This window comes from Tripterygium wilfordii, chromosome 21 (assembly GCF_013401445.1).
Source record: "Tripterygium wilfordii isolate XIE 37 chromosome 21, ASM1340144v1, whole genome shotgun sequence".
NCBI classification, from domain to species: domain Eukaryota; kingdom Viridiplantae; phylum Streptophyta; class Magnoliopsida; order Celastrales; family Celastraceae; genus Tripterygium; species Tripterygium wilfordii.
In genome coordinates, this window is record NC_052252.1 from 3288510 (window position 1) to 3313916 (window position 25407).

Sequence of the window (25407 nt, forward strand, 5' to 3'; positions counted from 1 at the left end):
AACATAGGTATGCATTTTAGGTCTTTATTAATTCCGCATATATATCAGAAGTGATAGGAATCCCAGTAAATGAGATCTCAGTCATCCTAGTGAATGAGATCTCAGTCATCCTAGTGACTAACATGTCACTCTCTGGTTTAATCATCAGGAGGTTTTGTGGGTTCCTATATTTATATCAATCAAGGGAGAAGATGAATTACTAGGATGACTGACATCCTAACATTTTTTCATATATAACTCATTCAAAATTTTGTCACCGTCTCACATGTAATAGCAAAATAACCTATCTTATCTATGAAAACTTTTAGCAAAATTGTTAAAAAAATACAACTATATATACACACATATATAGAAAGTTTTTATCTTCTAGTGATTGAGACATGATACATTTTCCAAAAAAATCAATGACTTCATACAAATCAAAAGCTTCATTTGGTGTCTAATACTATATAACTTCACATGTGTTTGACTTTCTCAGGTTCCAAATTACCATTGCTCCAAAGTTAAAGGTCAAGAACTACAAAGACATACTACCAATTACACATTCTTCTCTTCTAAATTATTTTTCACCTCCATCAAAACAATATTCATAAAAATGGAGAAAAACCATAAGATGAACAATGGAGGAAAACCATAAAAATATTTTATGCATATTGCCCATACATTTGATGAAAATATTCATCATATTACCGGGGTAGAGCTGGAAGTGCGTGGAAATGGACGTCCAGAGGTGGAGCTGCGGTCGACGACGGCGGTGAGGAGGTCGGAACCAACAGTCGACGACAGAGTGTTGGTGGGTGGGTGTGTGGCGCGACTGCTGCTGGGTATGTGTAAAATGAAGCCCTAATGTCCCTGGTTGCACGATTTTGTTTTAAACGTGTGTCGCGGTTCACAATAGCGGCATTTGTGTGCCGCTATTGAAAAAAGCGGATCGTTTGTACTTGAATTGAAGCCACTGTTTAAAGAAGCGGCTTTTATTAAAACGAAATGTTGTCGTGGTTTGTAACCGCGGCACCATTAAAAACAAATACAAGCCGTTATTTATAATGACGGCATCACTAAAGATAAATAGGTGCCGTTGTTATCAACAGCGGCACGGTGCTAATTCCCTTAGAAATTACAAATGGGGGACAAATATCCCCAAAAAAAAAACGTACGGATGTTAGAATAAAAAAAAGCTCCAAAAAAAAATCATCAATCAATCTATTAAAAAAAACTAAATAATCAAACTTTCATTGCGGCGCACATGATTAAGCTTGCCACGTCATCATCGATCATTTCCTCGTTCTACACAAGATCCCTGGACGTAACTCTCTCTTCTATTTGGCTTTATTGTGATCACTGATCAGAACGAGAAACAAAAAAACAAGAATAGGAATTTGAAACAGAAACGCAACAACGATGGAGAAGGAACAACATCGATCGATCAACACCACCAACGGCAGCCTTGATGATCTGAAGTATCAATCGGGATTCGGTAACAGTTTCTCATCGGAGGCGCTTCCCGGAGCTCTGCCACAAGGACAGAACAGTCCTCTGGTTTGCCCCTATGGACTCTACGCGGAGCAGATCTCCGGAACCTCCTTCACCTCACCTCGCAAGCTCAACGAACGCAGGTTCACTTTCTTCAGACCTGGATTTTTAATATCTAATCGGTGTCAATCACTTTATTATATTTGTTGTTTCTCTTAATCATTTGAACGAACAGTTGATAGGCGGAGTGTTTTGATATTTACGTTTTGGCTTGCTGAACAGTTGGTTGTATCGGATTAAGCCATCAGTAACGCATGAACCGTTTAAGCCCCGAGTGCCGGTTCGTGGGAAGCTTGTGAGCGAATTTGACAAGTCCAACAGTTCTACTACTCCAACACAGCTGCGATGGAAGCCTGTAACTGTGCCTGATTCACCAACGGATTTCATTGACGGTCTGTACACTGTATGCGGTACTGGCAGCTCTTTTCTGCGGCATGGATATGCTATCCACATGTAATTGGTATTCCGTTGTTTTGCTTCTTCGTTTGTATTATCTAATCTCCAGCAAAATTGGAAGATTAATGGTGGATGCATTGACATGCCTTGTATTCCGTTGTTGATGTTGGAACATTGTGTAACAATCAAAATCTTTTAGCGTTAAACGATTTTTTTTTAAAAAAATTGTAGATTAATTGAACATTATGTTATAGTTTTGCATTTGGGAGAGGTGCAGGGGAGTGTTTAGAGGCATGACCCTCTCCTCTATCCTTCATTTTTAGCCAAACTTCTTGTTTGCATGATGATTACACTGGTTATGTGTTGGTCTTCTGCTGTACGAGGGGACTTGTCGAATTGAAAATATTTATATCAGTTAAACTTGCAGTATTCTATCTCAGAGGTTTTTTTTTGGTTTGATGTTTCAGTTATTAATGCAACTTTACTAAGATAGTATTAGAGGAATCTAATATTAGCTAGAAGAGGCTGTGACATCTTGATGATTTCCTTAAGTGCCATTTGTCAGTATTGAGTAGGCAAGTGCTAAATGTGATTCAGATTGATCCATTGTGTATGTGTATGTCTATGTCTATACATGTATATAAAAAAATTTCAACATAGTTGTTGATTAATGTTAAAGCTAGATAGATAAGGGATTCCTACCTTAACAGTGCACATGGTTTCATTTTCAAACATTACTTCTCTTTTCTGAAGAGAAAATATACTTAAATACTTTCTTACACTAGCTGTGGTGTTGAAAGTCGCTGAATTTGGAAGGTTATCTATACAATTCATTGACAGATGAGGTTTCATGTAGGTACACTGCTAATAAATCAATGGACAACTGTGCCTTCTGCAATGCAGATGGAGACTTCTTGATTGTCCCCCAACAAGGAAGTAAGTGAAAGCATGTTCTTCCCCTTTTGAATCTAAGCATTGTTAGAGGTAATATGACAACAACATCATTGAGTCAAGAACCATGGTGGATACGTTCTCTACTCAGCAAGAAAGGAGAAATGTAGTTTATGATTATATCAATTGGTACAGTTTTAGTTCCCCTGTACAGCAGATTCTCTAATTTTTCTTCCAAAAGAAAAAAAATAGATTCTCTAATTGCTTGAAGAAACCAATTCACAGTTTGACTTCTTTTGGTCCGGTTAGATTTTTAAGACCTTCAAAAGGTTTATCTCCTTAAATTCTGGATTTTATTTCACATATCGCTTTCTTTTTGGAGGATCCATCAACCTGGGATGAAGAGAAAGGTCTATCTATTTGATTTAATTATTCAATTACACCAATGACTCGTTATGGAAGCAAATAGCAACTTTCAACCGACATGCATATTTTTTATTTTTCAATGAATTCTCATCGCCTTTTTGTTTCATGTTGGACAATATGAGCTTCCTTCTAAACATGATGTGAAGCTTTATGGAAAGGAGTCAAAAGGAAAAAAGGATAAGTGTGGGTATAAAAGTAATTTGGGATCGTATGCTGATAGTTAGATATTGCTGATACATTTTTTCGGGGTTGGGAGTCATTTATATATGGATGACCAACATATTTTCAAATAAGTGGAAGTTTTTGGCATATCTCAGTTTGATGTATGTGTGCGCGCGTGCTTTTTCTTTTTTTTTTCCCCCCATGGGTTGGGTTGTGGAAGGAATCTTTTTTCAGTAGTGAAAAGAGCTTACGTACCTCCACTGCAAAGAAATTCCTGCACCTCTCAATTTTAAATTGTTAGGTAAATACTTCTCACTAAATTCTTCAGCCCTTCTTCAGTTTGTGGGTTGGTGTTTGACCTGTATTGCAGAAAGCTGTTTCCATGGCACCGAGGTGGCCATGGAACTTCCTTACCCCTGTGCAAATGCTCCATCTCTCGCTTTAAGCCCAAACACGCACAAACACATTCAGTTTTGCCTTTTATGACTGCACTTTCTTCTCTTTTTATCATGTGAAAATAATATCAATTGAGAGTTACATTTTAAACTTCCATACTGGTTGTGTAGGGCTTTGGATCACTACTGAATGTGGAAAATTGCAAGTGTCTCCTGGTGAAATTGCCATCTTGCCTCAAGGATTTCGTTTTGCTATAGATTTGCCAGATGGCCCATCACGTGGTTATGTCGCTGAGATTTTTGGCACTCATTTTCAACTTCCTGATCTTGGCCCAATAGGTACCAAATCTCGGTCAGCTGTGATCTACAACTGAATGGAATGAATTATTTTTCTTTTGTTCTATATCAATCCCTTTATGTTCTTCTTTTGAAGTCTACCACACTGAGGACACAATTCTGATTAATGTAGGTGCTAATGGTCTTGCTGCTCCAAGGGATTTTCTTGTTCCAATAGCCTGGTTTGAAGAAGATTACAAGCCAGGTTATACTATAGTACAAAAGTTTGGTGGAGAACTTTTTACCGCGAGACAAGATTTTTCACCTTTCAATGTAGTTGCTTGGCATGGTAATTATGTTCCATATAAGGTGAGTTTTACTGCTATAGTCCTGAGACTTGATCTCTAACATCTTCGATAAAGTGAGGGGTAGCTTTGCTACACACACCTTTGTTTACTCATTCTCCAAGCAAGCTGACTTGGGGAATTCTGTTTTGCTTGCAGTATGATCTCAGCAAGTTCTGCCCTTATAATACTGTTCTAGTTGATCACAGTGATCCATCGATTAATACAGGTATTTAAGGGCGTATTTATATCTTTCCCTTTGGACATAGGTTTTGTTGCGCACCTGTAAAAAATCATTGACCCTGTTAATTGAACTGGGCTATCATGCAGTTCTGACGGCACCAACTGATAAACCCGGTGTAGCACTGCTTGATTTTGTCATTTTCCCTCCCCGATGGTTGGTTGCTGAGCATACTTTTCGACCTCCTTATTACCATCGCAACTGTATGAGTGAATTTATGGGTCTGATATATGGTGGATACGAGGTAAAAGTCTGATACATTTACTTTGTCTTATGAATAAGAATACTTTTATTTATATAATTCTTATAGCGAAAAAGGATGTCTTTCTACAATACAGCTATGGTGTACTTGATAGTTCTGGATTCTAGGGCTCATATAAGGAAGCACTGTTGGGGTACCTTTTTTTTGGTACTTTTTCTCAGATAAATCCAAGCTCTATGGCTTCTTGCTAAAATATTTCTGAGTATAATATTGTGCATTACTTTCTAAGTGTTTGATGTTTCTTTAAGAGGAACAAAGGTTTGGTTTGTTATTGTTGTATTTTGGCATTAATTTCAATGATAAAAATCTTTCCAGGCAAAATCTGACGGGTTTCTCCCAGGTGGTGCAAGCCTTCATAGCTGCATGACTCCCCATGGTCCTGATACAAAGACATATGAGGTATATATCTCTTCGACATGAATTAAAGACAATCACTTCTCTGTTTCCTTTATATCGTATATCCTTCTGTATTTTTTAGACCTTGATTGGACTAAATGGACAAAATTTTCAGATTTTGAGTGAATAAACAAGTTGGTTGCATATTCCAAAATGATGTCCTTGAAATCTGATTTTGAGTTATTATAAACAAGTGGATTGGTTATTTAAGCTCTTCCCATGGTTGTACCCGTGAGGTTAAGTGTCTCTTACAAGGTAACTAAACTTGACTGTAGTCTTGATTTAAAAATTATATTGGATACGCAGGCTACAATTGCGCGTGGAAATGAGGCAGGGCCACATAAGATCACAGATACTATGGCTTTCATGTTCGAGTCATGTTTGATGCCGAGAGTCTGTCCTTGGGCTCTTGAGTCTCCGTTCATGGATCCTGATTATTATAAATGTTGGATTGGACTGAGATCCCATTTTTCATATGAAGGAATGAATGCTAAAAGCAATGATTTGAAGAATGAACATGATGGGAGTGCGGACAGAGCCACTGTTGTTGAGTTGATCTCCAAGACCATGCTCTAAAGTGTGTACGTGACGTTGAGGTTGAGGAGTCTCAACTGCTTGCGGAACAGCACAAACAGGAATGTACTCTCCAGTCTTGGCTTTTGTTTAATGATTTACTGCTCTAATATGTAAGTAAGGACATCACAAGAAAGTCATGAATAATCTGGACTATGTGAATAATTTGAGATTTATTCAGCCTTGTGCATAAGTATGAAATGCAATAAGAAGTACACTTGATTTGCAGAAAACGTAGGCTCCCTCGTCGTTATTGTTTTGCCTACTTTGATCCATGTTTACTGTACTGTATGCTTTTGATATGTTTTTTGCGCTTTTATTTTGATCTGATTGGAATTGGCTATCCATCAAAAGGACAAATTATTGAAGTTTTCCTGAAGATACGAGTATTTTTGGATCAATCGTCAAGAAGTTATTTTCCTGCTTAGCAAAGAAACAGAGGAATGCAGTATGTCACTTTACTGTTAGTCCTTCAAATAAATCATATAACAACTAATTGTAGAGGAGGAAGTATGCCATTTGAACCCTAAACAAATCTATTATAGAAAGACAATAAAAACCCAAAGCAAACGATGTTGGAAAATCCTAATTCAAAACCCTAGTAATGATAGTGTTAACACATTGCGCCTAAAAATTATTCCTCCTGTTATCCATCCCATGCTCATTTAAGATGTGGAAATCAGAGAACTGAGGGGCTTGCATCTGAGGACAAGCAGCGTTCGGAACTGACATCAAATTCTGGCCGTAGAATTGCATCGGATGTGGAGCTGGACAGTAATCGCTAACCGACAGAGGCCTAGGGTTGTTGAACATCATATTCTCAATTGTTGGATCATAATATGCAGAGGAGGCAGTTAAGGGTGTAAATGGGATGAAACCAGTTGATGTATTGCCATGAAAATGCGGTATATCTTCGCCTTTCGTAGGCATCATCATCATAGTAGAGTTGTTGTGATTGTTCGGAAACCCGAACGGTAGCCTGAGGAGAGCTGCCTGATCAATTGGGTTGTAAAATGCAGGAATTGACATATTAAACAGTGGCTTCACATAAGAGATATTCTGCTGCTGCTGCTGCTGTTTTTGCAGAGCATCTAGTTCCATAGCCTTCTGAAGTTGCTGCTTCACAAGGTTCATTTGATGCTGTTGATTAGCCAAATCTTCTTCAATCTTAAACACCAAATATCTCTCATTTGCAGCTGCAAGTTTAGCCTCGAATTCAGCTCCGAGAACCCTAAGCTTCTCCGGTGACCAATGCTCAAGACGAGCATCCCATCTCGTAAACATAGCTTCCATGTTTTCCTTGCGCAATGCTTCAATCTCTTTCTCGACTTTAATCTTGCGAACAGCGAAGAAATCAGAGAGATGCTGAGTCTTCTTCCTGCGGATATTAGGAATCTCAGACGACCTGTATTTCTTGATGATGGCACGAACTTGATCGGAATTCTTAGGCCATGTTTCCACCTCTGGAGAAGCAGCGTCGTTGAGCTTTGGTCCTAAGACTATCACGCAAGCATCGACATTACAAAGAGTAGAGAACTCGTAAGCCTTCTTCATTAACCCCTTCTTGCGCTTCTGGTAGGTTACCATGCGAGTCTTCTCCTTCTTTATCAATTCCATGCTTAATTTTCCGCGACCCATTGCCTGTTTGATCTACATTGTTGCATGATTGGCATATTAATTTCTAGTCGAAATTATCGACTAAACCCTAAACTCTAAACCGTAAAATTATTGATTGCAAACAATTGTACGGGCCGTAAATTATAGAGGGTGTTGATCACAAGTTTAACCAAAGATAATTGTGTGACTTATAATCAGATCCAATAATTCCACATATAACAAAAACAAAACAACCCACAAACACATGGAAATAAAACAATCCACAAAAGCTCAAAACAAAAAACATGATGAACAACAATCAAAAACACAAAAAAAGGCAAAGAAAGAAAGAAAGAAAAAAATCAAAGATTTGAATAAAGAAGAAGAGTGTGTATATAGAAAAAAGAGAGTACCGTAGGGTTTTAGAGTTGCTGAACAAGAATGGTATTTGCTCTCCAACTAACAAAAAACAAGAATGGAATTTTGGGTTTACCTTTATTTATAGCGAAAACTACCATAAATTGATTCCTTCCCATTCAAGGAGAAAAGGTAATTATTACATCTACTTCCAAAAAATAAGGAATTGATTTCCTTTCCTTAATGGGTTGATTCCTAAAAACATAATGATATTTTTTAGACAAGGAAAATTTCCTTCAAATTAGGCTCATACACAAAGTCATTTCCCTCGTTTTGTGATTGAAGTGGTGAAGTCAACCACCAGACCAGACCCGACTCGACTGACTCTGTTCTATATTTCCCACCCATTGACGAAAACAAATTTAAAAAAAAATCTATTTGTTTAAGTTAATTTAAATGGGCTCTAATGCTCTATTGATTTTCTTTGGAAAATTAGCTTGTTATTCTGCATGGGTAATAATTAAGTGTGCCTATGACAAAAAGCAAGAGGTAATGACTCTAGAGTTCGAGTTTCTACTTTCTACTAATTTCTTTGCGACCAGCTCCAAACTTTTGGGTTCTGACTACAATGTCAGCTGGCTAATTCCTTCTCATCGAAGATGTTGTCCATTCAGGATTGATATTTCGAGAGGCATATGAGAATATATATAGATATGTGTGTGTGTGTGTATGTTATTTCCTAGTTAATTAACAATCTGCTCTACTTATATATATATGTGTGTGTGTGTGTGTGTGTGAACAAATACAAAATAGGAACACAAGTGAAGAACATAGTTGAACATTGTTAAGCGTTTCTCACTTATGGCATGCACATGCAAACCGACCTTAAATTCAAAAACATAGAAATATATATACAATAATTCTCTCATGAGGTCTTAACTTTTAGGATTCACTTTTAGGGTTCAAAACAATTTTCAAAAATCTTAAAAAAAATATATTTGTGTTTTGATCGGTTTTACGAACCCAATGATATATTTTTTGTTCAAAACAAAAATCACATGCAACCAGAAAAATGTATGAAATGTATTTTCTTTTATATCCAACGATCCATAATTATTATGCACTTTTCATGTTGAATTTTTTTTTTGTTTGGAACAAAAAATATGTCATTGAGTTCGTAAGATCGATCAAAATACAAATAATTTTTTTCCGAATTTTAAAAAAAATATTTTATTCCTAAAAATTAGGAACTCGTTTTAGGACCTGAATTTAGACCGAGAATTATATATATATATATATGAATGTTTAAGCTACTAACTTATGCCAGCTATGAGAATCTATGCTTAAATTAAGTTAATTAACCAATCAAGATTGCACAAGTTGTCTTGTACATGCATTGGGATCAAAAATAGAAAAATTATATGTTAATTTGGAGAAAGCTTTAACACATAGAACACAAAGTACATAAAACATATGCTTCTCGACTTTCCACTAATCATTATTAGTGTCCTCCAAATACTTTTATAATTAAAAAACAGAAAGTAGTATAAATGGCAGAAGTTTTTTTTTTTTTTTTTTTTTTTTTAAACGTGAAATCCACCAAGTTCTTCATCGGACAATTGATTGATAAATTTCGAGTCATATGGAAGACCCTATAGCTCCCATGGACCAATTGAAATTTGTGCTGATGTTCAATGCGGAAAGATAATACATGGTGATATTCGCACACGTTGAATTGAAAAATTATGCATCTTGAAATAGAAGATGTGAAGTTTCCAAGAAATGAAGGGTATTCTATATATATATATATATATATATATATCATTCTATATATATACCCTCCATGTGAGTGTAATTTGGAAGACAAAGGTGGCCTATTGCAAACACTACTCACATGGGAGCAAGGAGGACATGATTCCTACAAGTCCCCTTTCTTTCACAGCTCATCAATATCCCCTAATGTACTGCTTCACTTTCCAAGTCCCACAAGCCCTACCAGCTGTTGCTAGCTGTCCCCAATCCCCTCCCCCCATGTGACCCACCACCCCTTCCCACTCTCCAAAACCTATGGACCCATATATTTAATTCATATATACAAAAATAATTAAAAAAATATATAAAACATCAATACTACCCAAAACCCAATATCAAAAGATGGACATTCATTAAACAAAAAAAAGAGAATATGAAAAACAATAATGATTTTTGTGATAGAGAGATATATATAGAGAGAGAGAGAGAGGGAGGGAGGAAGGGAGAGGGAGAGAGAGAGAGAGGGGCTCTCAATCTCTCATCCTACATTGATATATAGATATTGTTAGTTAAGTTGTGTTTGGGGGTTTGTTGGGTAGTTTTGTTGGTTAAGCCTTGACCATCCAATCCCATATAACCATCACCCACAATTTTCTCTCTTTATAATTTTGTGCCTCTTCTTTGCTACACTCAACTCTCTTGGAAACTAAAATTAAAATGGCTCGACTGCCACCCAAAATACCTCCCATCACCCAAAATTTGCCTCACCAAAAAACCTTCAATTCCACCACCGCCGCCGCCATGTCCTCCCACCCTTCATGGGTGGACGAATTCCTAGACTTCTCCTCCGCGAGGCGCGGGGCCCACCGCCGCTCGGCCAGCGACTCAATTGCCTTCTTTGAGGTGGATGAAGAAGAAGAAACTCACCACCACAACATCAATAATTCCAACACCAGTACCATCAATCTTGAAGCCGCCTTCGACCGCCTCAACGACGAGCAATTGTTGTCTATGTTCTCCGATGACGTGCCACCGGCTACATTGTCCTCCCCGTCGCCTATTTCGTCCACACCGTCGGATCAAAATAGCAACAATGAGAACAAACCAATGTCGTTAGATCAACAACGTGAACAACAGCAGCCTAAGCCTGAGCCAGGAGAGGTGGAGAGCTCATGCAATATTGAATCACAGCAGGCACCTGCGGTCAACACTGCTGATCCTAAAAGGGTTAAAAGGTATGTATGTAAATGCGATTGAAAAAAATTGTTTAATTAAACTAAAATTTTATTGCAATTAAACTTTGTTTAATCCTAAGTAGTATATAGGGATTGCATGAAAAAATTAACGTGTAGAAAATATATAAAATTAAGTTATTCTTTGGAATATTAGATAATATTATTATTAGTATTAATTTGGATGATTAAATCGAAGTTTTTTACTAATATTTTCAGAATTTTAGCAAACCGGCAATCTGCACAGAGATCTAGAGTAAGGAAGCTACAATACATTTCAGAGCTTGAACGCAGTGTAACAGCATTACAGGTACATAATTTAATTCCATTAATTCAATATAAAAGTATTAATAATTAGTTATCATATGTGGTTAATAATTATTTTTTTTGGGTTTTATTAAATTTAAATTCAATGTGGATTGATTCATACAGAGTGAAGTATCTGCATTGTCTCCAAGAGTAGCATTCTTGGATCATCAAAGGTTGATTCTTAATGTTGATAATAGTGCTTTGAAGCAACGGATTGCTGCCTTGGCTCAAGACAAGATTTTCAAAGATGGTATGTCAAAATATTCCCAAGCTTATAATTAATTTCTCAATTCTAATTTGCATTATTTGCTTCTAATTTCACGAGTACTAATTAATTTCGTAGTGAATATATAAAAGTTGTATTTTTAGTGATCACATAACCAATACTTGACATATATTATAAAATTTGTAATCACAATATCTGTAAAAACTTTATATTTTGATTACGGGTAATAAGATTCCTATTATAAATGCACTACATTGAAACGAAACGGGCCCTAAATACTCCTATACTAATTAGGACTCAGCTTCATTTCATTATAAACTAAGCCAAGTGGAAATCCTTGATAGAGATTATTAGTTTTTTTTCCCTTTACTTTTTCCTTAATTTTCTTGAATTCGAATTCCATGAATGAATGAATAAAGTACTTATATTGTGTTGGGCATGAATGGGCAGCTCATCAAGAGGCATTGAAGAAGGAAATAGAGAGACTAAGACAAGTGTATCATCACCAACAACAAAACCTCAATGACAAGATTAACAACAATGGATCACCACCACCATATTCAGACAACATGGGTTGTACGGACAAGGATCATCAAATACTCATCACTTCTCAACTCAGATAATCAATATATATATATATGTGGTTCATCTGCCAAAAACCTTAAAATTTAATTGGGTTTCACGTGATGTGCTGCCACTACCATATATTATTATTATGGGTCCTCTGTGAAAAGCTTGTGATAGATACAAGACTATCAATGGTAGGACAAGAACACAGGTGGAGTTCTAGGATTGGATGGTGGTGGGTGAGAGCACTGTGTTGTGCATGTGTTCTGGCTGTGAATGTCTTTTTTAGGAGGATTGATTTGATCTGTTTTCAATTGATTTATTCTTTTTTCTCTCAATCACTTTGTGGGAGCAAAAGATGGTGGCTCTTATTGTTTTTTGGGTGGGGGAACTGTGTATTTTGGTTGGGATTTTGTCAGTTGTCAGGAGTAAAAGTACTTGCCTGATTAATTGTAAAACCAAAAAAAAGAAAGAATAAAAACCAAGTAATTATTTTTCTTTAGCTTGTATTTCTAATATTTCTGGAATAATTCTTCAGAGAAAGATTCTGCTGGTCTGCTCTGCCTTGCCAAGGCCAAGAAATCATGGTGGATGGATGGACTCTCTCCATCACCAAGCAACAACATGAAGCTTTTAACCATATGACTAGATAAGATCCATAAAAAAAAAGCCCATAACTAGATAAAGACACTGAGTAAATGACTCTTTACTATTTTCTGTCTGAACAAAAAGACCTTATCTGTTTGCACTTGAAAAATAAAAGGTACAAAGGATGTCAAAATATTTTCCTCTTGAAGCTTGGGAAGAAGAATACATTGAATTTATAAGAGGAGGAAGAACTAACACACTCCATTTCAGAACACTGGATCATGTTCCAGAAACCCTTGAAAGATGGGGAAAAAAAGTGCACATTCTCATTTCTCTGAAACTTGCCAGTTCTAAGAAACCTGGAACAATATAATATACAGGCTCATCTGAAAGAAGAAACAGAAAAAGGCATTGGGTTTCTCCAGCAGCGTGAAGATGATTGGGAAAATGCATCTTCAGAGTCCGAACAGTCAAAATTCCTCCGCCATGAAATTTTTGTAAATGTATCATACATTCATACTTGTGTGAGAAGCATCCAATAACATTGAGCTTGCAGGAACTTGGCTGGGAGGAACGGCAATGGCAAATTGCATTTGAGTGGAGGCAGAGCAAGTTTCAGATGGTACGTGGATCTTTTCTACAGTTGTAAGAAATCTAATAGAATATTGCAAGAGAACTTTGGCTCACTAATTAGGCATGATGCACAAATGAGAAGCATGGCCTAACACACTGTCAGTCTTCAGTTTCTGATTCAAGAATTGGAAGGATGCTCAAGGCTGAACAACCAAGATGCATTCCCCGAACTATACCTCCATCTTGAACCTTAATTTCATGGCACAAAATCAAGATTGAGTCCCAGATTGCTGTTCTTCCCTGATATAAGACAGAAAAAAATATGTAACCAAGATATGATATATATGGTTTACGTCACCGAAAAACTACATATCCAATGATCTATGCATTCTCAGATGTTGTTAAAAGATTAACAAGTATGTAGTGATGAGTGCAGAAAACGATTGTGGAAAAAGTATAATGATCTCAAGGCAGTTGTTAATAAGCTAAAAATATACATTAAGTAGAGCGCCAGATAAATAACACAAGCGGCTGTTTAGAAAGGAGCAAACCCAATCCCAGATATGGTCTCACTTATAACTGATATAAAATTTTTATCCTTTGACCCATGTACATAAGGCTTAAAGAGTTTTGGGCTCTTTTCTCACCAACCACCATTTCTCTTTATATAGATTTCATACCCATATTTAAACACTTTTACTTCCCCTGTGACTTAAGGAATAAGAAAGTGTCCATTCATGTGATGACTACATCACATTACTTCACTATAAGTTACTTTGTCCCTTAGCCACTTTGAAGTTTTCATTTAACTTGTGTCATGACCTCCATACCTGAAAAGAGAATTGCAGCTTCTTATCCCAGTACAAGGCAAAGATTGGAGGGCTTTGTCTTCCAACAACCACTATGCAAGACCCTGGATGAAGAACTGAGGGAACACCGGGTATGACAGCGATGTACTTCTCAGGAAAGCTTTCCTTTGGAGGCAGGATCCCAATGAACAAAGGGTTTTTGCTAGACTGTGCTCCAGTATAAGATGTGGGATCTACGTGTAGCATCCACTTTGGGTGCCCTAAAAAAGCAAAAAATAGATATAAGAGCAAGTGCGAATCAGTGGGAAGTTCGGAAGTCCACTTCTTGTTCTTTTTGTCATACTTGTCTCCACTTCCAATATATTCGTAATTCTTCAAGCAGGTTCCTTCAGCAAGCTCTGTAGAATTTTTACAAGAGAGTATAATTACAGCAGTAAATGGCTGCCATAAAATAAAGTCAGACCATATTGGAAAAGGAAAAGTGGTAAAAATAGAGTGAAAAATACCTTGGATCCTTTGTACCATATAATCTGCCCGAACGCTGCTCTGAGGTAGCAGAGCTTTGATTAACTCGCCTTTCATCAATGCCTGAAGTCTCTGGTGCTCAGTTATGGCATCCACACACTGCTGCATAACAGGAGTCATGGGATTTTGCTGCAGGAACTGTTGCGGATTAGGCACTGCACGAGATCATATGAGCAATGATTTGTTTAAACCTCAGTGCAGAAAGTTTGATAAATAATTTAGGTTACGGAATAACTTACGCATGGAAGCATCAAGAGCCTGGATAAGAGTTGCACGTAATTGATGGAGAAGTCCATCTTCATCAAGAGTAAATGCTGGCTGCCATTCCTTAGTCCTATCAGTCGAAGATACAGCCGCAGCAGTTCCTCCCGAGGGCGTTTCACTGCCCACTTGACTTATTGTAATTGAAATACCAAGTTTTGCAGCTGCTTGCATTACCTATAAACATGACTAGCAAAATTAATCAGGCATTACGAATAAGATTTTTTGCAGAAGTAAATATGAAGATGACATCAATAGAATGAACTTTAGCGTAATTCATTGGAGAGATTCAAGAAAGAAAAACATCAATGTGGGAGACATGGTAGGCATCTCCCTAGTCAAGGACAAGAATATCCTTTGGGCTTCCTGTTACACATCTGATATTTTAATAAGCCCGTCTTAATTTTCAATACTTTTGCTCCTTCAATCCCATATCAAGTCAAGCACGTGTCCTCGCACAAACCCGACATTTGAACAATATTTTCTCAAATTATTCCAGAATGGTAAGCTATTGACGAAGAATAATCCTCAAATACGAAAATTTTATTGTAACCAAAAGTACCAAGATTTAACAATGAAACTAATGAATTTTTTCCAAACGCAGAACATATAAGAGGGTTGACAAAGATGACAGACCTGAATATGACTGGTTTCAATCTTGTTAAGCAGAGGATTAACCAAAACTGAAGAAAACCATTGTCTGAGGCGGTCACGCCACAGCTCAATTTGAGGATAGATACCCAAATGCTTGAAAACTTCAATAGCTTCTTCCAAGGTCATTGATGAAGGAAGTTCACTTTCTCCTTTCTTTGGGGGAGTGCTAAATTTCTGGGAACCAGGTGACATCCTGACAGTTCTCAAGGGTGTACTCCTTGCTGTGGTTCCAGATGAATTAACAGAACTAGTAATGGTATTTGGACTTTTCACTCCAAATCCACTGATTGTGGGTGGGGGAGTTGATAGTTTCCCTGCTGATTCAGTTATTTTTTCATCTACTTCAGCCAAGAATTGTTCAAGCTGTTCTTCGGTTGTTATGTCTTTGGCAGATCCTCGTTTACTTGACCAAGGTGTTGAACTGACTGAGTCTGGCACTGATGAAGTTTGAACAGAACGTAGAGGCGAGCTGGCTGCAGGGACAAGATATAAAGAAGATGGAGAGCCCTGTGACTTGGATGGAGTACTGTAAGAATTTAGCTTCTCCCCACTGCTGGAATTTGATTCATCAGAGACAACTTTTGGCTTAATGTTTGAACCCATCATTGGCTGATGTAGAGGAAAAAGGACGTCTAGAGATGCTGATGCTGAATAGGGTTTGTATTTAGGAGGTTTCTTTAAAGAATCAGTAAAAATTGGTTCAACCTTTGGTTTTATTCCCAAAAGCCCTAGTTGACGATTTGATAAGTAAGGTTGATCCTTAGTTTCTTTAGAGGGAGATAGAACCGGAACACCAGCCACATTGCTTGACTTACATAAGGAGATGGCTTTGAATAAGGCACTTATAGTTCCAATAAAAACTAAACCCACTGTTATCTGTATTGCCTTGGCAAACAAATCTGAAGCATAATATTATATGATTAATATTTGGCCATGGCCACATAACGAAATTTCAGACAATAAAGAGATTCCAATTGAACTAGATGACTTACAAGCTGCCTCTTCGGAAAAGCTTCGAAATCTCAACTTGTTGATTATTTTGTTTCCCCTTCATCAAATAAGAAAAAAAAAATGGTAAATTAAAACCTTACAATATCCTGAAACAATGAGAAAAAACACAAATCTTTGAAGAGTCATTCTTTTTAGACAAAAATAAATCCTACCCAGTTGCGAACCTCAAACTAGCTTAGGAGTAAATCTTTACTAAACTGGTATGTGTATGCAGTGAGACACCTCCACATTCGTCACCAAAACAAATTAAACAGATTCCCAACACTCTATCAAAAAGCCATCAATTCAAAGAATAAGAAACTGAAGCTCTAATGAAATCAGTATTATTGTCAAGCAACAAAAGTACATAGTAAATTACACATTCACAGAAAAAAGCTCCAAATATTTTCAAAATCTTGAAAAAGTTCTGAAATAATGATCCCCGGGATCTCATTTCCCAGTTTTTCTTAAAACAAATACCCAAAGAAAACAAAAACAATAAAAAAAATTTCCAAAAGAGCTGCAAAAACCCACCATAACCCCTACACTTTCCAATCAACCTGACAGTGAGTCAATTTACGTATACTGAAAAAAACATAAGCGTATATTCAGAGAAGAATTTATACCCGGAAGAGATGGTGAGGAAAGCGACGGCAGAAGCAGAAGAGAGGAAAAAGATGGAAAGAAGAGTGGATTTAGAGGGGCGGAGGCTGTTGGTGGTTAGGGCGGAGGAGAACACCGGGTTCTGGTAGACGGAGAACTTGGACGGCTTAGTTGACGGTGGCGACGAACCTTTGCCTCTCGTACCTCCACCTTCCATCTCTAACCTTCGTCTGGCAGAAGGGGCGAGCTGGCAGTGAAGTTCTAATTTCAAATTATTTGCAGTGCCATACGAACCCGGTGCGGGTCGGATCTCAATGTACCGTATTAATTGTCAGAATCCTGGACCGACCCATTGATACGAGCAGTCATAATTTATTTATGGATATCAATAAAAAATCGTATTTTGGTGAGGTGTGTATGATCTTGGTGTCCAATCTTTTGATTCGATTTGATGACCTTAAAACCCTAGAAATCCACTAGTGCCCTGCCGTATTTGTTGTATCCTCAGTCCTCACTATGAATTACAACCATGGCCGAAGGAGACGAAACGGCAAAATCTTTCTGTTGCTTTGCTTGAAATGTGTGAGACTCTGGACGGCAAAGCAGCTGCATTAGTTACGGTGGTTGACGCGTGGCTGCGTTGTCTTGTGAGACGGCTGAGGGTCGACGTGACGGCGTTTGATATATGGGCGATAGATTCGTGAACAAGGAGGGGGCTGGGGTCAAAGTCCTATAGCTGACTCGTGGCACGATCCTCATAACTTTGAGCTTAACCAGTTATCCTCCTCCTCACATCTTTGAGCTTATCCTTGTCAAAAATCGTTATCTTACTTAACTATAATTGTAACGCAACCCACGTGTATGAACACAATAAACTTAGTCTTTTCTTTACACTCCCTCTTTTGTCGATGACGCACCCGTGGATTGCCAACACTAAAATAATACTACTTTTCATCCCCGGATCACATGAAAGACTATTTAATTCCCATGAATCAGTTAAAACTTGAGGCGAGGTCAGTGCAGGGAGATAACATTGAGTGATATTTGTAGACATTGAGTTGAACAAGAACACATCTTGTAAATTGCGATAATGAAAACATATATGAGATTTGAACTCACAATTTTCTACTTACGTCAAGAGCTATTGTGATCAAGTTTACCGTCTTAATAAATATTTATAATATTTAAAGACTATCGAGATGATCAAAAATAAATCTTTTTATATGAAAAATTTAAGTTTGAAGTTCAACTCTCAACATTGTCATTCTAGAAAACGTCATCTATTCCGTCTAAAAGATGACAATTATTAAAATTGCAAGAAAATATATATAAATAGGACAATGCTAAATATCCTCAAAATGTGATTCTCAACAACTCCCAATATAAATATTGAAAATTCATAAACAAATTGAAAGTTCCAGGTACAGAATCGGAAACAAAAATTGATGCCTGATTTTTTTTTTCTATTTCTAGAAATAATAATAATAAATAGAATTAAATATGATTATCCGAATAGAATTTTATATGTTATTATAATTCAAATGAATCGTAATCGTCTTCTACAGGGTGGACTGGACTGGACTAGGACCTTCCATGTCCACGCGGCGCACACCGCACGGTTCAGAGTCGCTCATCAGTCTCTCTATCATCATTTACACAATTGCCACTCATTCCAGATTCACATATCTTCAGAGCATTGATTGATGGTGATGGATAACAGTGTCTAGTTATATACACACACATACTCATATCTTCCGAGACATACTCTCTTTGATTCGAACGACCCCACACTACAAAATGCGAAAAACGATCCTCACCTACCTCTGCTTCCTGCTCCTCATCCTCTGCTCCTCCGCACACGGTCGTGACCTCCGATCTTCGTCGGATCTGGTTTCCGATGGCCTGCAGAGTGCGCGGGACCCGCCTTATTTGCTTCTCAATTCGTTCTCTGCGGCGGAGGAAACGTGTGAGCAGTCGTACGGATTCCTGCCTTGCACCAAGACTGCTTTGGGGAACGTGTTCTTGATACTTGTTTATGGCTACCTCATGTTCACGGCTGCTACGTATTTGTCCGGTGGTAGCGAGCTGTTGCTGGAGATTCTCGGGCCTGGTATAATTGGCGGCCTCTTTTTGCCAGTCCTCGGCGCGCTTCCTGATGCAATGCTGATTCTCGGTGAGCTCTTTTTTTGTCGCTTTACTCTGTTTCTTCTTCCTGTATTTGTGTGGCTTCTTTGCGGAGCGGTCGATTTTCGGTGTGTTTGGTTCTTCTAGCTCGACTTTAGACTGTCTGGTTACTGAGAATGAAAACTACGGGAAAAAATAAAAATAAAAATAAATACTACGAATCTGTTCTGATTTAAGCTTAAGCTATTATAGATTTTGAAGGATCTCAGGTTATTTCTATTACTGAATTGAAGAATACGGATCTATTTTGTATCAATTTAATTATTTATACTGCTCCACATCTTGATCTAGAATCTTGTAGTTGTTTAGCTTTTCCCCTTTTGATTTATTCCCTTGCATTATTTAACTTGTTCTCTTTTGATTATGGGCTGACATCTGCTTGATGCTTTGAATCTAAAGTGGATCAAACTGATGTTAGATTCTTTTCTGCATAGATGATGCCATACTAAAGTAGGGTACATATACCTTTGATTCTGCACGTAATGGTTCTAAATTAGAACCAATTTCTGGTAATTTTAATATGTTCCTGTTGTACATTTATGCCCTTCGATATCAAAATGAGTTCCTATGCCTTCAAAGGCCTTTTGTTGGATGCCACAAGTTCTCACCCAACAGCTGCCCATTTACATAATTTCCTCACCTTAAGTTTACTTTCTACTGAATCAGTAGTTGCTCTAACCGCATCCATTAGTTGCAAACCAAAATTCCTAATGTTGCTACTTAATCGCAATTAAGAATCCAGTGCCTTTCCGTTTCTTCTTTTTCTCACACTGGACACATCTATTGGTAAAATTAAGACCGCCTTTTGAAGGTTATCAAATGTTAGGATTCTCTCCCAGGTCATTTCCCAAGCTAAGGAAGCAATTTTCTGAGGCTTTTTTGTTCTCCATCCCAGGTAAATCAATTTACCCCGTGTCTTGGAATCAAGAAGCATGGAGTAGCAAGATCTAACTTGGTAGCTGCAGCCCTTCCATTTCATTCCATCATACACCAGTGTTTTGACTTTCATATTGTTAATGGGTTTCAAAAAACAATCTGTGAACATGTTCTGCTCCCTCGCCATAGCATTCCTAAGAAGGAAATTTTCCACAACATCAACCTCATTTCCTTAACATCAGCCATTCACTATGATGAAGTTTTTACGTTTGTAGTGTCTCATGAATTACCTTTTTTATTCAATAGTTTAGAGCCTTGCATAGTAATTTATAAACACAACCAATAAGACTTATCGGCCACTTTGGAACATCCTCTTTGATGTTTATGAAATGGATACTATTTGCTATAAGTCTTCTGTCTGAAATTCCCTTGAATAAATTTTTTCTCCTTCCACAAACTGCATGTTTAGTTGCTTACCTTGCTATGCTTTTACTTCTTTATTACCAAGCATTGTACCCTAAAGTTTCTTAATTTTGCACTTCCCTTTTTCTTTCCCCCTCTTGTATGCTTCACATTCCTTTTAAGCTACTTTTTGATTATTCACCAGAATGTCAGAAGTCCTGTTGGTGACTAAATCAGTGTATTGATTTGAATGATTTATTTTCTGTATTGTGGACGTGGTGTTAAGTGATTTTAGATTATATCTACTATTTAAGTTTTTGCGTGGCACTTTTAGCAGCCAATCTAAGATAATTGTTATACATGTCTCAGGTGAATTTTTCTCTAATCATGCAATTTATTCCCATGTTTTCTGTTTTAGTTTTGATGTATGAAATCAAATTAGGTGAATGGAATTATTTGCAGCAGTGATCAGAGCCATCTAACTTACCACCAATTTTTGGTTAACAATTTGCTTGATTCATGGCAGGTGATTAAGGAGAGTCCTTACCATTGAGTTTGCTATAGTACAATGTGAATGACTTTCAGTCATCAAGCAAAACTAGAATTATGAATGGCAATGTGATAACTTTGTGTAGGTCATTCTTCTGAAAGTTTGTCCTTGTCATACCAATGCACCATTCATTTGTTTTTTGGATAAGTCAATGTGTGGTTATATGATTAATTTTTTTGAGGGAAGGGGGATCAAACCTTTCAACTAGTGCAAGTGATAAGGAACAGGCCACCACTATGTCACAAGAGCTTCTCTTGTCAGTTGTCATACCATTAATTTGTACCATTTAATGATTATGGTTGCTATAACTATCTTATTTGGAGATCTTTTCTTTTCTTATTGAGACTCTGTCTTTCTCTAACTCTGTCTCGTTTGCCTGTTATTGACCTCCCCACTTTCCATGCTCGACAGTATCTGGACTTTCGGGAAGTAAAGAAACTGCTCAAAGTCAGGTCTCCGTTGGAATGGGCTTATTGGCTGGATCAACTGTCATGCTTCTTACTGTCATATGGGGAACGTGCGTTGTTGTAGGCAAGTGTGACATTCATGATTCAATTGCAAGAGATGGGCAGAACACAAAAGGGTTTAGCTTGACTGGTATGCCCCTTTTGTTTCCTTATTCTTTGCTCTCTCCCCTCAACCACCTTGCTTCAAATTTTGATTTGATGTGCATATTTTTCTTTAATCTAAGAGTTTCAGAAACAAATTTTCTTTTCCTTTTTTCTTAAAAAAAGGTTGCGTTGGAAGCCTATATGCCCCTCAATGTTAACAGTTTAAGTTTCCAATTTCATTGATACTGAAGGTTTGTAATGTCTCAAGAAACACTTAATATGTGGATAATTAAAATGTTCATGTACGACACCTTAATTTAAGTCTGCAGAGTTGTCTCTGTCTTTAATATTCTAAAGAGAAGTAATTGGACACTTTTGGCCTTGCTAGACAGTGAATGTTGCAAATTCAGGATTTTATAGTAGTTCTTTACTTCTTTACTATTTATTTTCCGTTAGGATATTGCTTTGTTGAGCAATAGTGCATGTCTGCATCAACACAAATCTATTGGTAGTTATTCCTTTTTTTTGACATATGTTGAATCCCTGTAAAAGTCTTGCCTTAGCAGTAGCCTTCCTAACCGTGGGAAAAAAATATTTTCTTGGCAAAGCACATATATCTATGTAGTTAAAAGTAAAAAAAAAAGATAAACAACTCCGGTGCTTGAGGCTCTTGTAGTGGGTTGGGTAGGGGACATGCAAGATATACGCAGCCTTCCTTCGTGTTGTATGCGGAGAGATTGTTTCCGGGATTTGAACTTGTAACCTCTAAGTTGCACCTTAACCACTGGGCCACATGTTCACTTGTAGTCAAAAGAAAAAAGCGCCTTGTTATTTTGTTCTTCCTCTTCCTTCCTGACCAGCACTAAAATTTCCAATTGGATTTGACGGATGGATTCACAATCTTCAAAATTATCCTGTGATTACAGGCACTGGTGTTAGTACTGATGTCTGGACATGTTATGCTGCAATGATAATGGCTATATCTGTTATCCCATTTATTGTTGTTCAACTGCCACAAGTCCTCCATTCAACTTCAGGAAGACACTTAGCTGTCCTTATTGGCCTTATTATATCACTGTCAATGTTGATATCTTATTGCCTTTATCAGGTAACATATTAGTTACACTATGACAATGTTTTTTTTTCCCAGTTTATAATTCCTCGATATAGCAAAATTTTGCATTAATTTGCTGTACAGTCCCTCCTTATATTATTAGTTTGAGATATTCAGAGTCTGATTGACCTGTAATTAATCATGGGTTGTATATGATATTGTTCAATCTCTTTTGCCATATTTATATTATCAATTAAACAATTTGGCGTTTTTCTAAAAGGTGATGTCTATAGTGTGCCATACATCAAGACTTAATATAATAAAATCTATTGATTTAGATTTACCTTTTGACACGTTGAGTTAGACTCAGTGGTTTGAATGTATTCGTTTGTGTTTAATTAAGGCTGAAAATTGAGTAAGTGGTGAAGTTGTTTCTTTGCAACCTAGAGACATTATATGTAAAGCCGCGTTTTTCAGCATGAGGAATTGGTTGTCCAATGTTGTGCACGGGAGTTTTTATTTTTAATAATGCCATGTTTTGGAAGGTTGTCCAATGTTGCTTCTTAAGCAAAGAAGGCCTCTTTGGTTGAGACACAACATTTTGAGTCTACTTCCACGGGTAAGCAGTTCTGCCACCAACAAAGGCTTGAATAAGTGTAGAGTAAAAGGATTTTACTTGAAAGTTGCTGACTTGCTGTATTTCCATTTCCATTGGTCTTCAGCATGAGGAATTGGTTTGAGTCGTTTGACCTTATAAAATGAAATCAAAGTGCTCTAATTCCCAATCACAGCCTCCGTCTTGGAAAGTACATTCCAAGAAGCCATGCGATTTAAAATAGAAAGATTGTCAAAGACTTTGGATTTTGAATCTTTCTAACTATGATGGAACATGTCATTATTTACTCTCTCATACAAGTATCTACTCCGACCCTATTAATGAAACATGACATTATTTACTTTCTTGTACAATTATCTACTTCGAGTCTTCGACCCTATATATGCTGATGTTTGACTATCCATTCATGTGATGCAAAGGTATTTCAACCATGGATCCAGAGGAGACGACTTGCTTATGCAAAGCACAAGCATGTGATATCGGGACTTTTAAAACATTTTCATGCGTTGGAAAAGCTCATGACAGATGATGGTGAACCTGATATAGAAGTCATAAAAAAGTCAGTTTTATTCAGACCAAACAAAAATTATTTTGTAATTTGCGGTTCTTTTCTAACTTCGTAATGCATAATATTGTGGACAGGTTATTCTTGGCAATTGATGCAAATAACGATGAACAAGTTTCTGCTGCTGAACTAAAAGCCCTGATTATTGGAATCCGTTTTGAAGAAATTGACTTCGATAAAGATGATGCTGTGGCTAAAGTGATGGAAGATTTTGACACATCTAGAAATTCTGAAATTGACATGGAGGAGTTCGTAAGGGGCATCACAAAATGGCTTAATGAAGCAAAACGGGCTTCTGCAAGCTCTGCAGGTCCTGGTTCTCATTTGAAGTTTATAGATGACTTTCACCTGGTAAGCACCTAACATGTGGCAGTTTGAAAGCATCTGTAAGGTATCATAACCTCTGGAACATGAGATTCTCTAATTTCACGTGCAGCAAACAAAGAGAGAGCATACACTATTGGGGCCAGGCGATCAAAGTGATGAGGTGGTTGAGGGTGTTGAAAATTCCAGGTGGATCTCATTCAAAGCAGTACTTATGTTGTTGCTGGGAACTGTCATTGCAGCTGCATTTGCTGATCCCCTTGTAGATGCTGTCGATAACTTCTCTGATGCAACAAGCATTCCTACTTTCTTCATCTCATTTATTGCATTGCCCTTAGCCACCAACTCAAGCGAAGCTGTTTCAGCAATTATCTTTGCTAGCAGGAAAAAGCTCAGAACTGCTTCGTTAACATTCTCTGAGGTTTGTCCTTGAAATTCATCTGATCCTGTTTCGACATCTTTTTTTCCTTCATACCATTTGCATCAATGTAAAAGGCTGTATTCCCACTCCAATTGCCTCTGATGTTGAAAATTTTTCTGATGCCTGACTTTGTTGCTGCAGGTATACGGGGCAGTAACCATGAACAACATCCTCTGTCTCGCCGTTTTCTTAGCTATTGTTTACGTCAGGGGATTGACTTGGGACTTCTCGTCTGAAGTGTTGGTTATTCTTATCGTCTGTATTGTGATGGGTGCTTTGGGCAGCTTCCGCACGACTTTCCCTCTTTGGACATGTTTCGTGGCTTATCTCCTTTACCCATTTTCACTTGCTCTGGTTTATGTTCTCGACTATTGTCTTGGTTGGTCATAGATGTATAAGGAAGTCATAAGCTCAGGACTCTGAGAATGTTTGATGTATTTTGCGTTTGTGTGCTGTGAGTGGGACTGTATCAGGGTTTCAAATTCTCGCTTAGGAGTTGAGAGATTTTTGAAGAACCAGGAATCCAAATTAATTGCTGACATTTACCTATCCAAGATACACATGCTTCTGTTATTCTGTATTTGGATTCCTTTTAAAGGTTTGCTTGAAAACTTGAATATTTCTGATCTTGGCTACGATTATTGCTAGTATTATTCTGTAATTTGCATCTTTTTTTTTTTTTACTATTAACCTACTTTCTTTCTATATTACTATTTCAGGCTAAGATGCTAAAATCTGTCAGCAACAGAACAAATTGCGAACTAATATCAGATGTTGAGGATTAACCCAAGGGTTTCAGCCTTTTAATCGTTAGTGTCTGGAAGCAATAATAATTGAATCAATGGAAGTAGCAAAAGCCAACATCATCGTTGATCAATTCACTCTGCCTCCGCTTGATGGACTCCAAGGGTGATATGTGACCTTGAA

At 37.4% G+C, this 25407-nt stretch overlaps 5 protein-coding genes across 6 annotated transcripts; 3 read left to right on the top strand and 2 right to left on the bottom strand.

Moving 5' to 3' along the window:
* The first annotated feature begins 1309 nt into the window (after positions 1-1309).
* LOC119990142 (homogentisate 1,2-dioxygenase) lies at positions 1310-6128 on the top strand. The gene is made up of 9 exons (XM_038835988.1): positions 1310-1616; positions 1756-1986; positions 2786-2865; positions 3975-4142; positions 4273-4448; positions 4583-4652; positions 4754-4908; positions 5242-5325; positions 5629-6128. The coding sequence occupies exons 1-9, from the start codon at positions 1402-1404 to the stop codon at positions 5896-5898; spliced, it is 1449 nt and encodes a 482-aa protein (XP_038691916.1). The 5' UTR covers positions 1310-1401; the 3' UTR covers positions 5899-6128.
* Positions 6129-6397: 269 nt separating this feature from the next.
* On the bottom strand, positions 6398-7533 carry LOC119987628 (agamous-like MADS-box protein AGL21). Its single transcript, XM_038832539.1, has one exon. It carries the CDS (start codon positions 7531-7533, stop codon positions 6523-6525), a length of 1011 nt encoding a protein of 336 aa, XP_038688467.1. The 3' UTR covers positions 6398-6522.
* Positions 7534-10134: 2601 nt separating this feature from the next.
* LOC119990089 (basic leucine zipper 61-like) lies at positions 10135-12408 on the top strand. The gene is made up of 4 exons (XM_038835910.1): positions 10135-10835; positions 11052-11142; positions 11265-11391; positions 11818-12408. Exons 1-4 carry the CDS (start codon positions 10318-10320, stop codon positions 11988-11990), a joined length of 909 nt encoding a protein of 302 aa, XP_038691838.1. The 5' UTR covers positions 10135-10317; the 3' UTR covers positions 11991-12408.
* A 422-nt stretch (positions 12409-12830) lies between these two features.
* LOC119988577 (transmembrane protein 209-like) lies at positions 12831-17651 on the bottom strand. 2 transcript variants are annotated; one of them, XM_038833659.1, is made up of 7 exons: positions 16961-17651; positions 16337-16392; positions 15327-16243; positions 14669-14867; positions 14411-14584; positions 13926-14302; positions 12831-13395 (listed from the first exon to the last, which is right to left on the bottom strand). In XM_038833659.1, the coding sequence occupies exons 1-7, from the start codon at positions 17152-17154 to the stop codon at positions 13255-13257; spliced, it is 2058 nt and encodes a 685-aa protein (XP_038689587.1). In that variant the 5' UTR covers positions 17155-17651; the 3' UTR covers positions 12831-13254. The 2 variants fall into 2 exon arrangements, with proteins under 2 accessions (XP_038689587.1, XP_038689588.1); XM_038833660.1 differs by lacking the exon at positions 12831-13395 and having other exon boundaries at positions 13968-14164; positions 14248-14302.
* Positions 17652-18529: 878 nt separating this feature from the next.
* LOC119989419 (sodium/calcium exchanger NCL-like) lies at positions 18530-25130 on the top strand. Its single transcript, XM_038834925.1, has 7 exons — positions 18530-19110; positions 21361-21546; positions 22427-22608; positions 23590-23729; positions 23813-24086; positions 24172-24480; positions 24622-25130. Exons 1-7 carry the CDS (start codon positions 18735-18737, stop codon positions 24868-24870), a joined length of 1716 nt encoding a protein of 571 aa, XP_038690853.1. The 5' UTR covers positions 18530-18734; the 3' UTR covers positions 24871-25130.
* The last annotated feature ends 277 nt before the right edge of the window (positions 25131-25407 follow it).

What these genes read in the sequence shown, in the direction of transcription:
- LOC119990142 (XM_038835988.1), top strand. Translation starts at nt 1,402, where the DNA reads ATGGAGAAGGAACAACATCGATCGATCAACACCACCAACGGCAGCCTT. An exon ending in CATGGATATGCTATCCACAT is followed by an intron (nt 1,987 to 2,785) that starts GTAATTGGTATT and finishes GGTTTCATGTAG; the next exon opens with GTACACTGCTAATAAATCAA. An exon ending in GATTGTCCCCCAACAAGGAA is followed by an intron (nt 2,866 to 3,974) that starts GTAAGTGAAAGC and finishes CTGGTTGTGTAG; the next exon opens with GGCTTTGGATCACTACTGAA.
- LOC119987628 (XM_038832539.1), bottom strand. Translation starts at nt 7,533, where the DNA reads ATGGGTCGCGGAAAATTAAGCATGGAATTGATAAAGAAGGAGAAGACT.
- LOC119990089 (XM_038835910.1), top strand. Translation starts at nt 10,318, where the DNA reads ATGGCTCGACTGCCACCCAAAATACCTCCCATCACCCAAAATTTGCCT. An exon ending in GATCCTAAAAGGGTTAAAAG is followed by an intron (nt 10,836 to 11,051) that starts GTATGTATGTAA and finishes TAATATTTTCAG; the next exon opens with AATTTTAGCAAACCGGCAAT. An exon ending in GCAGTGTAACAGCATTACAG is followed by an intron (nt 11,143 to 11,264) that starts GTACATAATTTA and finishes TGATTCATACAG; the next exon opens with AGTGAAGTATCTGCATTGTC.
- LOC119988577 (XM_038833659.1), bottom strand. Translation starts at nt 17,154, where the DNA reads ATGGAAGGTGGAGGTACGAGAGGCAAAGGTTCGTCGCCACCGTCAACT. An exon ending in CTTTTCCGAAGAGGCAGCTT is followed by an intron (nt 16,244 to 16,336) that starts GTAAGTCATCTA and finishes ATTATGCTTCAG; the next exon opens with ATTTGTTTGCCAAGGCAATA. An exon ending in TATGGTACAAAGGATCCAAG is followed by an intron (nt 14,303 to 14,410) that starts GTATTTTTCACT and finishes AAAATTCTACAG; the next exon opens with AGCTTGCTGAAGGAACCTGC.
- LOC119989419 (XM_038834925.1), top strand. Translation starts at nt 18,735, where the DNA reads ATGCGAAAAACGATCCTCACCTACCTCTGCTTCCTGCTCCTCATCCTC. An exon ending in TGATGCAATGCTGATTCTCG is followed by an intron (nt 19,111 to 21,360) that starts GTGAGCTCTTTT and finishes CATGCTCGACAG; the next exon opens with TATCTGGACTTTCGGGAAGT. An exon ending in AAAAGGGTTTAGCTTGACTG is followed by an intron (nt 21,547 to 22,426) that starts GTATGCCCCTTT and finishes CTGTGATTACAG; the next exon opens with GCACTGGTGTTAGTACTGAT.